General features: G+C 45.5%; 1 protein-coding gene across 1 annotated transcript; it reads right to left on the bottom strand.

The window, feature by feature from the left end:
• Positions 1-263: 263 nt before the first annotated feature.
• KLHL42 (kelch like family member 42) lies at positions 264-5,716 on the bottom strand. The gene is made up of 3 exons (XM_070947408.1): positions 5,029-5,716; positions 2,625-2,818; positions 264-1,099 (listed from the first exon to the last, which is right to left on the bottom strand). The coding sequence occupies exons 1-3, from the start codon at positions 5,691-5,693 to the stop codon at positions 654-656; spliced, it is 1,305 nt and encodes a 434-aa protein (XP_070803509.1). The 5' UTR covers positions 5,694-5,716; the 3' UTR covers positions 264-653.
• Positions 5,717-14,321: the final 8,605 nt, after the last annotated feature.

A 14,321-nucleotide genomic window follows, 5' to 3' on the forward strand; every position in this document is an offset into this window, starting at 1 on the left:
GAAGATGCCTCATACTCTGAAAAATACAGTATTTTAATTCAACCTCTGTTAGCTTCTCAGAATGTCCAAAAAATCAAGATATGGACATATAAAGCAGCGTGGCTTTAATTATATCACCAGTCAAAATCATATCCCTGATGAAGCTTATTCAATCTCCCCGGCCAAAATGTTTTTGGAAAAAGCCAGTAGAATATTTCGAGTATGATGGGAAACGATACAATCAATACGAAACAGTAAATTTATTCATAGTATTTTCCCTGATGTTAAACAAGTTTCTCTTCACCCAATGGAAGAGGCTTGCTAACTTCGATGTGAATAAAGTTTTCGTTTTGGCATCACACCCCTTGTAGCGAAGCCAGACTGATGCACATCAGTTTGCATCTGTACCCATTTATCCTTGGCCTCCCCCCACTTTTATCAATTGCAATAGTAACATTTTGAGTATCGTATCGTAAAACATTCTGTAAAAGCAGAGTTTCCCATCCTTGGATCACAAGACATGTGGACTTCAACTCCCAGAGTTCCATGCTGGGCTGGGGAATTCTGGGAGTTGAAGTTTATGCGTCTTAAAGTAGCCGAAGTTGAGAGCCACTGTGCAAAAAAAAAAAATTGGTCAACAGATGTAGAAATCTCTGTTCTGCCATGAATGGAATTCAGATCAGATTTGGAAAATACAAGGAACAGATCAACATGTTCTGTCCAGGGGTGGGGAAGTTTCTCAGCGACTCCCACCGGTCGGAAAATATATTATATTTTAGAAGAACCCGGTGCTCCAAGCTCGTGGACAAAATAATATCTCTGCTCAGGATGTAAATCCCATCGTTGTGCAAAGTGCAAGTCAAGTTCAGACCCGATTTTGATGTGTTTTCTTTGAGGTAGAGCCACTGTTTGGTAACCACGTTGTAAGACTGCACGGTTAACATATCCTCATTCTGACCAGATCGTTTATCAGAATCCAAGTCGTGGCTGCAGCCGCCAACTATGTAGATGGTCTCTTCCACCGATAACATTTGCTGCTTGCGGATGTGCAATCCACAGGTTTCAAAGTCAGTCCACTTGTCAGAGATGGGACAATATTCCCAGATATTCAGATTCCGGTCTGCAATAGAGAAAAGAAGCTTAATGCAAGTAAGTCCTCAACTTACAACCACAATGGAGCCCAAAGTTATGCTGCTAAGTGAGACATTTGTTAAGCGAGTTTTCTCCCCGTTACGACTTTTCTTGCCACATTTGCTAAGTGAATCCCTTTTTGTTTTTTGGGTCATTTAATGACACCGTAATCCCTTGCATGGTGGAGTCTGGGAAACTGAATGGAGCTGAGTGTTTACTGGCCGGATGCCCTTCCTGTAGCCAATGCGGAGTTTTGTTCAGCAGATATATTCTCATAGTGTCTATTCTAATCTGTTCTGTTCTGTTCTGTTCTGTTCTGTTCTATTCTATTCCTGTTCTATTCCTGTTCTGACCGTGACCAGGGGGGGCATTTGCCCAGATTCGCCTGGTGCGCCAATTGCGGCCCTACTTGGACCGAGATGCCCTACGCACGGTCACTCATGCGCTCGTCACCTCTCGTATTGACTACTGCAATGCTCTCTACATGGGGCTGCCCCTGAAGACCACTCGGAGGCTTCAGCTGGTGCAGAATGCGGCTGCGCGGGTAGTGATGGGAGTGTCCCGACACTCCCGTGTTACACCTCTCCTGCACGACTTGCATTGGTTGCCGATTGCCCTCCGGGTGATTCAAGGTGCTGGTGATTACCTATAAAGCCCTACATGGCTTAGGCCCGGGATATTTGGCGAACCATCTGCAGCCAGCAACAGCTTCCCATCGCCCGGTGCGCTCCCACAGGGAGGGCCTACTCAGGGTGCCGTCAGCCAGACAGTGTCGGCTGGCGACCCCCAGGGAGAGAGCTTTCTCTGTGGGCGCACCCGCTCCTTGGAATCAACTCCCTCTGGAGCTCCGGGTGGCCCCCGACCTTCGCTCTTTCCGCCGTGGGCTGAAAACTTGGCTATTTCACCTGGCCGCCTTGGACTGATGGGGGTTTTAATCTGGGTTTTATTGAATTTCTAAATTTTAACCTGGATTTCTGTTTTAATGGTTTGTCTGTTCTGTTTTAATTGTTGTGAGCCACCCTGAGTCCTGTGGAGATAGGGCAGCATACAAGTACCAATCAATCAATCAATCAATCAATCAATCAATAAACCCCGAGGACTACCTGTACAAGAGTGACTGAGTGCATGACTACCTGCAGTCCCTGCTGTTTCTTGTTAGGGTGGCCATTAATCCCATTCTGCTTTTGGGTAATTGCACCTTGATTTAGAGAATGGATTGTGACCTTCCCTTGAAGTATACATTAAGAAAATAAACCCGAAGATATGTTTTCTAAGAAAAACTCATTTATTTGTTATAAAGAAAATAAAACATCTCACTAGCTAATTAGTTACATCTTGGCAGCGTTCCCGGCCACCTCTCCTGGCCGGAGAACAAAGAAAGTTTTAGAGGAGAAGAAAAGAATGTAGACATGCGCAGTAGCTACTGATAAGAACTTGGCAAGCTACGGTAAGTCTGAAAGTCCAAAAATAAGAGCTCATCTGGTAAATACAAAAAACGCAGTGACATTTCTTACCTCTTGGTGTGTAGCCTCCCATGACATAGATCTTCTCCTTGCATTCGCAGGCCGAGAACTCCACAAGGGGAGCTGGTAAAGGTGCCACGAAGGTCCAGCCATCTTGCTCCGGGTTGTAATACTCAACACTGGAGAGGGATTGGCCCCCGACGGCATATAATTTCCCACTCACGGCCAAGAGCTTAAAATTAGCCCTAGGAAAAAAAGACATTTGGAGAAATTGAAGGTTAAGGCAGAGATATTTCCCGCCCGATGTTTTCTTTCAACAACCAGATTTTCCAACAGCGAGTAATACAAATCTTTTAATTTTATTCAGCCGCCTCCATGCAAGCTTTCCATTTATGTTCCGTTCACATGCCCATTCACTTCGGTCAATTGTGTTATTGCTGCAGCCTGATTCGGCAGTATTTAAGTGTTTTTAAATTAATTTCCGAGTGCTTAAGTATTTATTTTTCAAATCTATTCTTTCTTCAGCTGTCCACGGAACTCGTATAACAATTTCCGCTCTCTACTCCTTAGGTGGCCAAAGTGTTTGAGCTTCATTATCTGGTCAGGACAGTCAGGGTTGATTTCGAGACGGGATGGGATTGGGGTTGGGATTGGGATGGAATGGAATTGAACAACAGAACAGAACAGAACAGAACAGAAAAAATGGAATGGAATGGAATGGAACGTGGTCTTTAAGTGTTCTTTGTTCAGGCCCCTGTCTCTGTCTACTTAATAGGGTAGGGTAGGGTAGGGTAGGGTAGGGTAGGGTAGGGTAGGGTAGGGTAGGGTAGAGTAGAGTAGAGTAGAGTAGAGTAGAGTAGAGGAGTAGAGTAGAGTAGAGTAGAGTAGAGTAGAGTAGAGTAGAATAGAATAGAATAGAATAGAATCTAGAAGGGACCTTGGAGGTCTTCTAGTCCAGCCCCCTGCTCAAGCAAGAGAACCTATACCGTGTGTTTCTACATTGAACTCCAGAAATACACCTGAACAGGAATGTTATTCTCTATATATTCTCTATATAGCCCCACACCTGCTCACTGATATTCTCCACCAAGTATTAGAGTGGATGCCCACCAAGCTCAGAATAACAGAGTTGGAAGGGATCTTGGAGGTCTTCTAGTCCAACCCCCTGCTCAGGCAAGAAATCCTACACCATTTCAGACAAATGGCTATCCAACATCTTCTTAAAAATTTCCAGTGTTGGAGCATTCACAACTTCTGGAGGCAAGTTGTTCCACTGATTAATTGTTCTAACTGTCAGGAAATTTCTCCTTAGTTCTAAATTGCTTCTCTCCTTGATTAGTTTCCACCCATTGCTTCTTGTCCTGCCCTCAGGTGCTTTGGAGAATAGCTTGACTCCCTCTTCTTTGTGGCAGCCCCTGAGATATTGGAACACAGCTATCACATCTCCCCTAGTCCTTCTCTTCATTAAACTAAACATAACCCAATTCCAGCAGTCGTTCTTCATATGTTTTAGCCTCCGGTCCCCTAATCCTCTTGGTTGCTCTTCTCTGCACTCTTTCTAGAGTCTCCACTTCTTTTTTTGCATCGTGGCGCCCAAAACTGGATGCGGTATTCCAAGCATGGCCTTACCAAGGCATTATAAAGTGGTATTGATATACTATTAACCTTCTCAGCGTTCCCACCATCCATCTCCTTCCACTTATGACTGTATGACTGTAATTTTTCTTGCTTGTATCCTTACGATTTATATTGATATTGTTTCCTGATTGCTGATTTGTACACCCTATGACTATCATTAAGTGTTGTACCTTATGATTCTCGATGAACGTATCTTTTCTTTTATGTACACCGAGAGCATATGCACCAAGACAAATTCTTTTATGTACACCGAGAGCATATGCACCAAGACAAATTCCTTGTGTGTCCAATCACACTTGGCCAATAAAAATTCTACTCTACTCTATTAACACTTCACGTGATCTTGATTCTATCTTTCTGTTTATGCAGCCTAGAACTGCGTTGGTTTTTTTTTTTGACTTACAGCCGTTTATGTCAGAACACTGCTATCCTGTCTCCCTTAGCCGTTCTTTCCATTCACTTGGATCAGGGGTCAGCAACCTGCGGCTCTGGAGCCGCATGTGGCTCTTTCACCCCTCTACTGCGGCTCCTTGTCATTCAATATATGCGTCACAACCGGCAATGTGCGACACCTGCCAGTACGTGATTTATTGAGTTTTTCAATCCCCGGTAGGCCAACCATGGATAAATCCAAGAAAAGTTTCAGGAGAAAAGCAAGAACGTTTAATTCAACTACATATGCTAGTTTTGCGGCCAAGAAATAGTCAGGCATGGGATGGGTTTTGTGGCTCCCGGTGTTTTCTTTTCTGTGGGAAACGAGTCCAAATGGCTCTTTTGAGTGTTTAAGGTTGCAGAACCCTGACTTAGATAGCCTCACCTCTTCTGGTTCATGGAGGCCAGCTGGCGCCACTCGTTCAGCCAGGGGTTGTAACGGTGGGCGGCTGCGATCTCCTGGCTGCTCGGCCGGTAGCCACCTGCCACGAACAGGTAGTTGTCCAAGGCAGCCCAGCCGAAGCCACGCACCTGGAGCAGGTCGGCGGGAGGTTCGGCGGGCGGCAGAGGCTCCCAGAGCCGCTTCTCCTCCTCGTAGTGCAGCAGCGATGGCCGGTCGGGGAAGCTGCCCAGGAGAAGCAGAGCCGGCCGGCCTCGGTGGCGGCGCTGGCGGAGCTGGTGCGATAGGGCATCGGGCAGCAGGAAGGGCAGGTGGGCTTCTGGCCGGGCCAGCAGTTGATGCAGACGGCCGGTCATGAAGTCGAGGCAAGCATCGCGCAGCTCGGGGAGCCCGTAGACCTGCGCCAGGTGATGCAGCTCCAGGCAGTTATGCAGCCGCACCTGGGAGCGCAGCAAGCTGAGCAGCGGAGTCACCTGCAGGAAGGAAGCGGCCTCCACCAGCTCGGCCAGAGCCCCTTCATCGGGCGGCTCCTCCTGAGCCAGCCGCGCCGTCTCGACGAACTGCAAGACCTGAGCCAAACCGGCTTCGCTCAGCCCGCCGCTCAGCTGTTGCACCGCCGCCCCGGAGTCCCCCCCAGCTGCCTCCCGCATGCCCGAGCGGTACAGAGCGCGGAAGTAATCGCTTTGCTCGATCAGACGCTTCTTGCGCACCGGAGGGAAGCGGCGATCGCCCAGGCGGACTTCCACCACCTCCTCCACCTCCTCCTGATCCGCTTGCGCCCCTTCCTCCCCAGCGGCGCCCTCGCCTTCCTTGCCGGACATCCCTCGGCCGGGAGCAGAGCGCCGGCGCGGGGCGGGGATGATCGCGGAGGCGGACCCGGGTTGGAGCCTCGCCCCCGCAGCTCCGTCCCGCCGGGAAAGCCCTAAAAGGCGAGAGGCTGGAAGCGGCTACAGTTGGGCTGCGGCTCGCTCGCTCTCTCTCTCCCCCTTGGGCCGATGCGAAGTTCTTTTGCGAACTAAAGCCGGAATAATAATAATAAGAATAATAAGAATAAGAATAATAATAATAATAATAATAATAATAAGAATAAGAATAAGAAGAAGAAGAAGAAGAAGAAGAAGAAGAAGAAGAAGAAGAAGAAGAAGAATAGGAAGAGGAAGAGGAAGAGGAAGAGGAAGAAGAGGAAGAAGAAGAAGAAGAAGAAGTAATAGTAATAATAATAAATATATAAATAATTAATATATATTATATATGTAATATAATATATAATTAATATAACACAATACAATACAATACAATGCAATGCAATGCAATACAATATATATTAATATAAATAAATAATATGTAAATTATATAAATAATAATAATCTTGTTACCATGTCTTGTTACCATATTGCTTCCTGCAATAACACCAGCGGAAGTGCAAAAAACTGTGCTACTTGGAACATCCGTACATCTTAAGAAAGTACTTGGTTGATACCTAGGATGCTGGCAGCAACCGTATCAACCATTAGCACCAGTCAATGGTATTTGTGATGGATTCTTGAATGTTCAATTGACTTGAGTTTCATGTTTAATGAATAAAGTAAACAATAACAATAACAATAAATAGGAGGAGGAGAGGCGGAAGAGATGGTGGTGGAGGTCAAGAAGAAGAGGGGGAGGAGGAGGAGGAGGAGGAGGAGAAGAAGAAGAAGAAGAAGAAGAAGAAGAAGAAGAAGAAGAAGGAGAAGGAGAAGGAGAAGGAGAAGGAGAAGGAGAAGGAGAAGGAGAAGGAGAAGGAGAAGGAGAAGGAGAAGGAGAAGGAGAAGGAGAAGGAGAAGGAGAAGGAGAAGGAGAAGGAGAAGGAGAAGGAGAAGGAGAAGGAGAAGGAGAAGGAGAAGGAGATGATGATTGGGGTAGCATCGGCACAAGATTAAACTTTCCATTAAATCGTCCCAAAGGGGCTTTTTCAGAAGGCAACTGGACTTCCTTGTTTTTCTGACACCCTTGGAATGGTGTGGGAGTAGCAATAGATTTCCGGGGTGGGGTGGGGAATTGCAGACTACAGGAACCATTTGCACTACTCAGATGACCCTGAGGACACAGATAAACCTCCAAGTGCCTCCACAACTCTCTAAACTAAAAGGATGCAAATGACCAGCTGTCTGCAAGGAATATAAATCCTTCCATTCCCCACCATCCGGTCAGAGCTGAAGAAGCTTCTTGGATGAGAAGTGGAATGTCTTCAAAAGAAAAAAAAAAGGGAAGTCCTGTTGCCTCCTGAAAAAGCACCTTTAGGTCAACAGTGACCTGGATGACTGAGGCTTTTAGGTTTCCATTCAATCAAATCCTGCCAGAGACGCAACTTCGGTATTTAAATGAATTTTATGGATGCTCATTCGCGACGGGGAATCGAGATCTTGCTCAGCCTTCCTATGTTTAGAATCAAAAAGACAATACAAAAATGGATATGGGTTTCTAAATTTATGGTTGTTTATTTGCATCGACGACCCCAAAATATAATTGCAATAACTAAAAGCCTGTAGAGATTCTCAGTCATCCAGGTCATGGTTGTCCCAATGGTGCTTTTTCGGGAGGCAACTGGACTTTCTTGTTTTTCTTTGAAGTTTTGGGGTGAAGTAAATGTTTCTTTGTGACTTAACAGAGGCCTGGAAAACCACATTTTTTACTGTCCTTCCCAACCTCTCCCATAAGGCAGTGTTGTGGCCCGTCAGCGGCCTGTGCAGATTGTAGCTGATTCCGACAACGAGGAGGCTGGTGTGGTGCTGCGCCAACAGCCTGTGCAGCTGGTGCTCGAGTCGGACAGTGAGGAGGCTGGAGAAGATGTGGTGCCAGAGGCAGGGATTCAGCCAGGGCCTTCAGAACCTCCAGAAGCTCCTTTAAGTGAAGAGGACGAAGAGGAGGAGCCTCTTCTCAATGCACGGGCACGCAGAGCTGCCAAAAGGCAGGAGTGGCTCCTCAGGAGGAGGTCTCCTCGAGAGTAAGGCTTGGGGCTAACCTAGCCACTCCCTTACCCTATTTAAGGAGGAACACCGATTGCAACAAGTTGTAGGGAACAACTTTAGTTCACTCTCCTTTGCATCTGGATTCTCTGCAAAATTGCTTCTGGGCTTTCTGCCAACTCTAGTAAGACTGTGATTACCTTATCTCAGAATTCTTGTAGGCTCTTAAAACAGTTTATTAACAGCCTTTGGTTGATAAAGACTGAGTTATTTGAGTAAAATAAGCTTTGTATAGAGTTTGTGTGTGCTGTGTTCTTTGGGGTCCATAGCTGGGGCAGAACAGGCAGCTATAAGGATGTACAATAATCTTAAAAGCCCATTCAAGGACATTTTTGCATTTTTACTTTACAAGAAACAAGTTGCTAATAGCACCTCTGGAGATTAGTGACAGCCCACTGCAAATGTGCCGATATGGTAACTCAAGCAAAATCAAGATCTTGAATGCTGAGATTTGAGTTCATTGAGTTCCTGTTGAGACTCTAGAAAAAGTGCAGAGAAGAGCAACCAAGATGATTAGGGGACTGGAGGCTAAAACATACGATGAACAGTTGCAGGAACTGGGCATGGCTAGTCTAGTGAAGAGAAGGACCAGCGGAGGCATGATAGCAGTCTTCCAATATTTGAGGGGCTGCCACAGAGAGGAGGGGGTCAAACTGTTTTCCAAAGCACCTGAAGGCCAGACAAGGAATAATGGGTGGAAACTGAACAAGGAGAGATTCAACCTCGAAATAAGGAGAAATTTTCTGACCGCAAGAACAATCAACCCATGGAACAGAAGTTGCCTTCAGAAGTTGTGAGAGCTTCATCGCTTTTAAGGAGAGGCTGGACTGCCATTTGTCGGAAATGGTGTAGGGTCTCCTGCTTGGGCGGGGGGTTGGACTAGATGACCTATAAGGTCCCTTCCAACTCTGTTAATCTGTTAAATTTAAAGAGTTTTGTCCTTCAAACAGCAACTTCTGAAGCTTATTTGATCCTAGGATGGATCTTGGGACTTATAAACTAATAAACCTCATTGCTTTAATCTTCTAAGAAAAGCAAAGATCCTGGAAAAGAGAAAGCAGTTGTTGAAATCAGTTTGGTGGCTGATATCAGTTATGCAATGCAACGATCTGGGCAGAAAAAAAAATGGGCTTCAATGAAGCCATTGTATCTTCCAAGTCTTTAAGATATGATAGCCAGCGAACCAGGGATGAAATGCTCCTGGTTCAGGCCGGATTGCCCGATCCGGTAGCGATAGCGGGTGGTTTGGAGAACCAGTAGCAAAAATCCCTGCGCCCTCCCCCCCATGCTCAGCTGAGCCGCACGATCATCAGAGGCTTTTTTTTATTATTATTTTTAAAAGCATTTTTTCTACAACCTCTTCAGCCGAAAAAATGCTTTTAAAAGTAAAAAAAAAAGCCTCTGATGATCGCGCGGCTCAGCTGGGATCCTCAGAGGCTTTTCAAAGCATTTTTTTCTGCAACCTCTTGGCCGAAGAGGTGGTAAAAAAAATGCTTTGAAAAGTCTCTGACAATCCCAGCTGAGTTTCCTGATCGGCAGAGAGGCATTTTTTAAAAAGCCTCTTTGATGATCCCAGCTGAGTTGCCTGATCGCCAGAGGCTTTTCAAAGCATTAGAAAAAATGCTTTGAAAAGTTTAAAAAAAAAAAAAGTTGGCCACGCCCACCCAGTCACATTACACCCCCCCACCAAGCCACGCCCACAGAACCGGGAGTAACACATTTTACATTTCACCCCTGCAGCAAATCATCTTTCCTAAATGTCTTTCTTAATCAGATAAACAAACCCCGAATCAACTGTGAGTTCTGCCAAGCTTCACTCCAGCGCTTGGCAATAAGTGTGCAATTCCTCAGTTGTTTCTGCCCATCTGCGGGTATAAAGTTACCCAGCAAAAAAGTTTCAGACATCACTTATTAGGTTAGTTTAATCTCCTCATTGCTGGCAAGGAGGAAACCTTCCCGGCCCAAAGAATTGGACTTCGGCAATGCAAAAAAAAAACATTAATAATAAAATAAAAAGACCCACTTTATTTATTTTTTTAATATTTTTATTGTACATTTTCCTTCATTTTACATCACAATTTCAATTTTGCAACAACGATATGCCGGTTGCATCAGCACCTTTTAAAATATACATGATGTTATACATCCTAGTTACGAACATTTTTCTCTTGTTTATACAGTATAGTCCCGTGATGGCGAACCTATGGCACGCATGCCACAGGTGGCATGTGGAGCCATATTGGTGGGCACGCAAGCTCAGCTCTGGCACGCATGCTTACACTGGCCAACTGATTTTTGGGCCTTCTGGGCCCACCGGAAGTCGGCAAAAGGGCCATTTCCAGCCTCCGGGGGGGGACGTTTTCACCCTCCCCAGGCTCCTAAAGAGGCTCTGGAGCCTGGGGAGAGCAAAGAATGGGCCTTCCGGTCCCACTGGAAATCAGCAAACGGGCTGTTTCTGGCCTCCAAAGGGCTTCCAGGGGGTGAGGAAGGCCATTTTCGCCCCCCCTGGGCTCCTAGAGAGGTTCTGGAGCCTGGGGAGAGCAACAAACGGGCCTACCAGGCCCACCGTGCCATTGCGTGCCAAAAGCAGGGGGAGCACAGGGGGCCCTTGCACATGTGGGGGGTGGGGCGCATGGCATTATGGGTGTGGGCACATGCACGTGCGCCCCTCCGCTCCCCCCACTTTTGGCACGTGATGGCAAAAAGGTTAGCCATCACGGGTATAGTCCATAGAAAAAAGAATAGAAACTTGATATTATACAACATACTTATATCTATTGTATCCATGGTTATAATATACTTCTCTATACATTTATCACTCTATATATTTTGATTTGCAATTATGTACAATCTAGCACCAATATTACTTACAACACAAGCTATTCTTCTATATAGCTTTATACCTGTATTTGTTTCTAACTTCTTGATCCTCTTTCATTATCCATTTTCTAACCTTTGCATCTATTGTCTAGCTAATTGTACCATAAGTCCCATATTGTTCTGCCCCAGCTACGGACCCCAAAGAATGCAGCACACACAAAGTCCATTCAAACCTTAGTTTACTGAATAAACCAGACTTTTACAACAACGGCTGTTAATTAATTGCATTAACAGCCGCCAAGAATTCAAAGAATAATAACTGAAAGCTTACTATGGTTGGCAGAATGCCCAGAAGCAATTTGCAGGAAGCTGATAAGATAAGCAAGACAAAACACAAAGATATGTGAACAAAGTTGTTCCCTGCAAACTGCTTCAGTCGGCGTTCCACCTTAAATAGGCTAAGGGAGTGGCCAATTAGCCCCAAGCCTTACTCTCAAGGAGACCTTCTCCTGAGGAGCCACTCCTGCCTTTTGGCAGCTCTGCGCGCCCGTGCATCGAGAACAGGCTCCTCCTCTTCGTCCTCTTCACGTAAGGGAGCTTCTGGAGGTTCTGAAGGCCCTGGCTGAATCCCCGCCTCTGGCACCACATCTTCTCCAGCCTCCTCACTGTCCGACTCAAGTGCCAGCTGCACAGGCTGCTGGCGCAGCACCACACCAGCCTCCTCGCTGTCTGAATCAGCTACTAGCTGCACAGGCCACGTACGGGCCACAACACATATCAGGTAGTACTCTGTTTCTCCTTTGTCTTTAATTTTCATCGTTAACCTGTCCAATATCTAATATTTTCTTTATTACCATTTCCTCTGTGGGTATACTTCCATTTTTCCAATTTTGTGCATAGGTAATTCTAGCTGCTGTTATTACATGTAACATTAAATATTGAATTCTTTTATTGTATTTCTCCATTAGTATGCCTAGTAAAAACAGTTCTGGTTTTAGGTCTATTTGTTGTGTTACCATCTCCTCTAACCACTTTTTTTATCCTTGCCCAATATTTTTTTCGCCGATGGACAGGTCCACCACATGCGATAATAAGATCCCTGTGTCTGTTTGCATTTCCAACACTCTGGTGACATGTTTGGAAACTTTTTTGCCAATCTGGCTGGTGGTAGATGCTTTAAACCCACGGATTTTCCTTCCATCTTTCCAAGAGGATGGATAATTGGTGGTTTGCTTGGCGGCTTTAGAGAGAGAGAGACACAGATTTGTTTACGTAATTGCGTCTGTAGTCTGAGATCTGCTCGTTTGCCGCCTCTCTGGATTCTCCTCTTGCCGGGAGCTTCTCTGAAAGTGGAAATTGGATTTCGTTTAGTCCTCCCCAGAGGCAAGTAATCACGGTCTAGTTTTCCCCCAATTAACCCTTCTCCTAACAGTTATGAGTTAGCCCAAAGTCAAGAGGGAGACGCAAGGAACTCGTGAACCCAGATTTCTCAACACCGCCAAACCTCAACGTAAACCATTTTTCTTTTTTAAAAAAACCCAAAATACAGACAGACAAAGGGGCTTTTACCACAATTCACCCACCCAATAATCTTTTTTGCAACAACCCTCCTGTAGCAGTAACACCTAATGGATCCTCTGGAAAAATTAAGAGGTTGCATCAGCTATCTAATGAAAGCCTGCAACGCAGAGGTGAAATCCAGCAGGTTCTGACAGGTTCTGGAGAACCAGTAGCGGAAATTTTGAGTAGTTCGGAGAACCGGCAATTACCACCTCTGACTGGCCCTAGAGTGAGGTGGGAATGGAGATTTTGCAGTATCCTTCCCCCAGGAGTGGGGAGGGAATGGGGATTTTGCAGTATCCTTCCTGTGGAGTGGGGTGGGAATGGGGATTTTGCAGTATCCTTCCCCTGGAGTGGGGTGGGAATGGAGATTTTGCAATATCCTTCCCCCCAGGAGTGGGGAGGGAATGGAGATTTTGCAATATCCTTCCCCCCAGGAGTGGGGAGGAAATGGGGATTTTGCAGTAATCCTTCCCCTGGAGTGGGGTGGGAATGGGGATTTTGCAGTATCCTTCCCCTGGAGTGGGGTGGAAATGGAGATTTTGCAGTATCCTTTCCCTGGAGTGGGGTGGGAATAGAGATTTTGCAATATTCTTCCCCCAGGAGTGGGGAGGGAATGGGGATTTTGCAGTATCCTTACCCTGCCACGCCCACCAAGCCACGCCCTCAGAATCCTCAAATAGCTGTTGCTAGCAATTATTAGCAACAGCTATTTGAGGATTTTTTAAAGAAGAATTCCTTTTTCTTGTCATCCATATTTATACGGTGACGAGATCTGTTTATTGGCTTTGAGATCAATAATACATGAAACATTTGTGACCCATATGGTCTCATTAAATCATAGAAACAAAAATCCTTGGAAAAGGACGGTTACCAATATTAGCAAAAATCCGATTAAGTGGTTAAATGAGGTAATGCTGACATTTTCCAGTCTTGGCGAGGGGAAAAAAAAAAGAGCTGGGGGTATAATAAGATTGTGATTATGGACCAGACACGTATAATGGAGAAAATTAAAACATCTGTGCATTTTCAAAGGGGATTCTTCTTTTCATCTTACTGCATGGTAATAGATTTACAGTGAAAAATTAGAACATGGTTATTTTCTCGAGTAGAATTTGGAAAGCAATGTCTCAGACGACTGGAGACATGCTTCTAAACTGAACTGGAAGGCGTTAAACTGATGGCATCAAATTCATGGTTTCTAGAAGCTGTGGCATCCTGGGGCCGTTGCAGAAATGTCTGCAATTATGTTCTTTTCTTATATTCTAATTCTTTCTATTGGAAGAAAAAAAATTCGATCCGGTTCCAATCCGGGAGAAAGACGCTGGAAATAAAAGGGAGGCTGGTTGCAGGAAATAAGGTCTCAGGTTATTTCGATGTCAAGAAACTTCAATGACAGTAGCATGTTTTTGGGGTGGCTGACCAAAATGGGGTTGAGAGCGGGTGGGTTTTTATACATTCTTTGGGGCTTTGTGATCGAGATGATGCCCGTTCATTGTGAAATGTACTTTTGACCTGTACTTTGAGTGTGCCTTTTTAGTATTTTAATTATTGTTGCCTGACTTTATTTTATTTTATTATTCATATTTCTATGCCGCCCATTTTCCGAGGACTCTGGGCGGCTTACACCAAAGACAGTATACTAAATACCATATTGCCCCCTAACAATCTGGGTCCTCATTTTACCCACCTCGGAAGGATGGAAGGCTGAGTCAGCCTTGAGTCGGTGAGATTTGATCCGCTGATCTGCTGAACTAGCAGTCAGCTGAAGTAGCTGCAGTACTGCACCCTAACCACTGCGCCACCTCGGCTCTGTTCCACTGTGGCTGGGAGGTCATGCGGTGTCCTTGGAGCTGGGTGGGGGAAATGTAGATTTTAGGAGTCTTTGTTTTT

The sequence above is a fragment of the Pituophis catenifer genome, unplaced genomic scaffold, assembly GCF_029215685.1.
Source record: "Pituophis catenifer annectens isolate HBS135680 unplaced genomic scaffold, rPitCat1.0.hap2 SCAF_7, whole genome shotgun sequence".
Taxonomy (NCBI): domain Eukaryota; kingdom Metazoa; phylum Chordata; class Lepidosauria; order Squamata; family Colubridae; genus Pituophis; species Pituophis catenifer.

What these genes read in the sequence shown, in the direction of transcription:
- KLHL42 (XM_070947408.1), bottom strand. Translation starts at nt 5,693, where the DNA reads ATGCGGGAGGCAGCTGGGGGGGACTCCGGGGCGGCGGTGCAACAGCTG. An exon ending in GCCTCCATGAACCAGAAGAG is followed by an intron (nt 2,819 to 5,028) that starts GTGAGGCTATCT and finishes TTTTTTTCCTAG; the next exon opens with GGCTAATTTTAAGCTCTTGG. An exon ending in GGGAGGCTACACACCAAGAG is followed by an intron (nt 1,100 to 2,624) that starts GTAAGAAATGTC and finishes TCTCTATTGCAG; the next exon opens with ACCGGAATCTGAATATCTGG.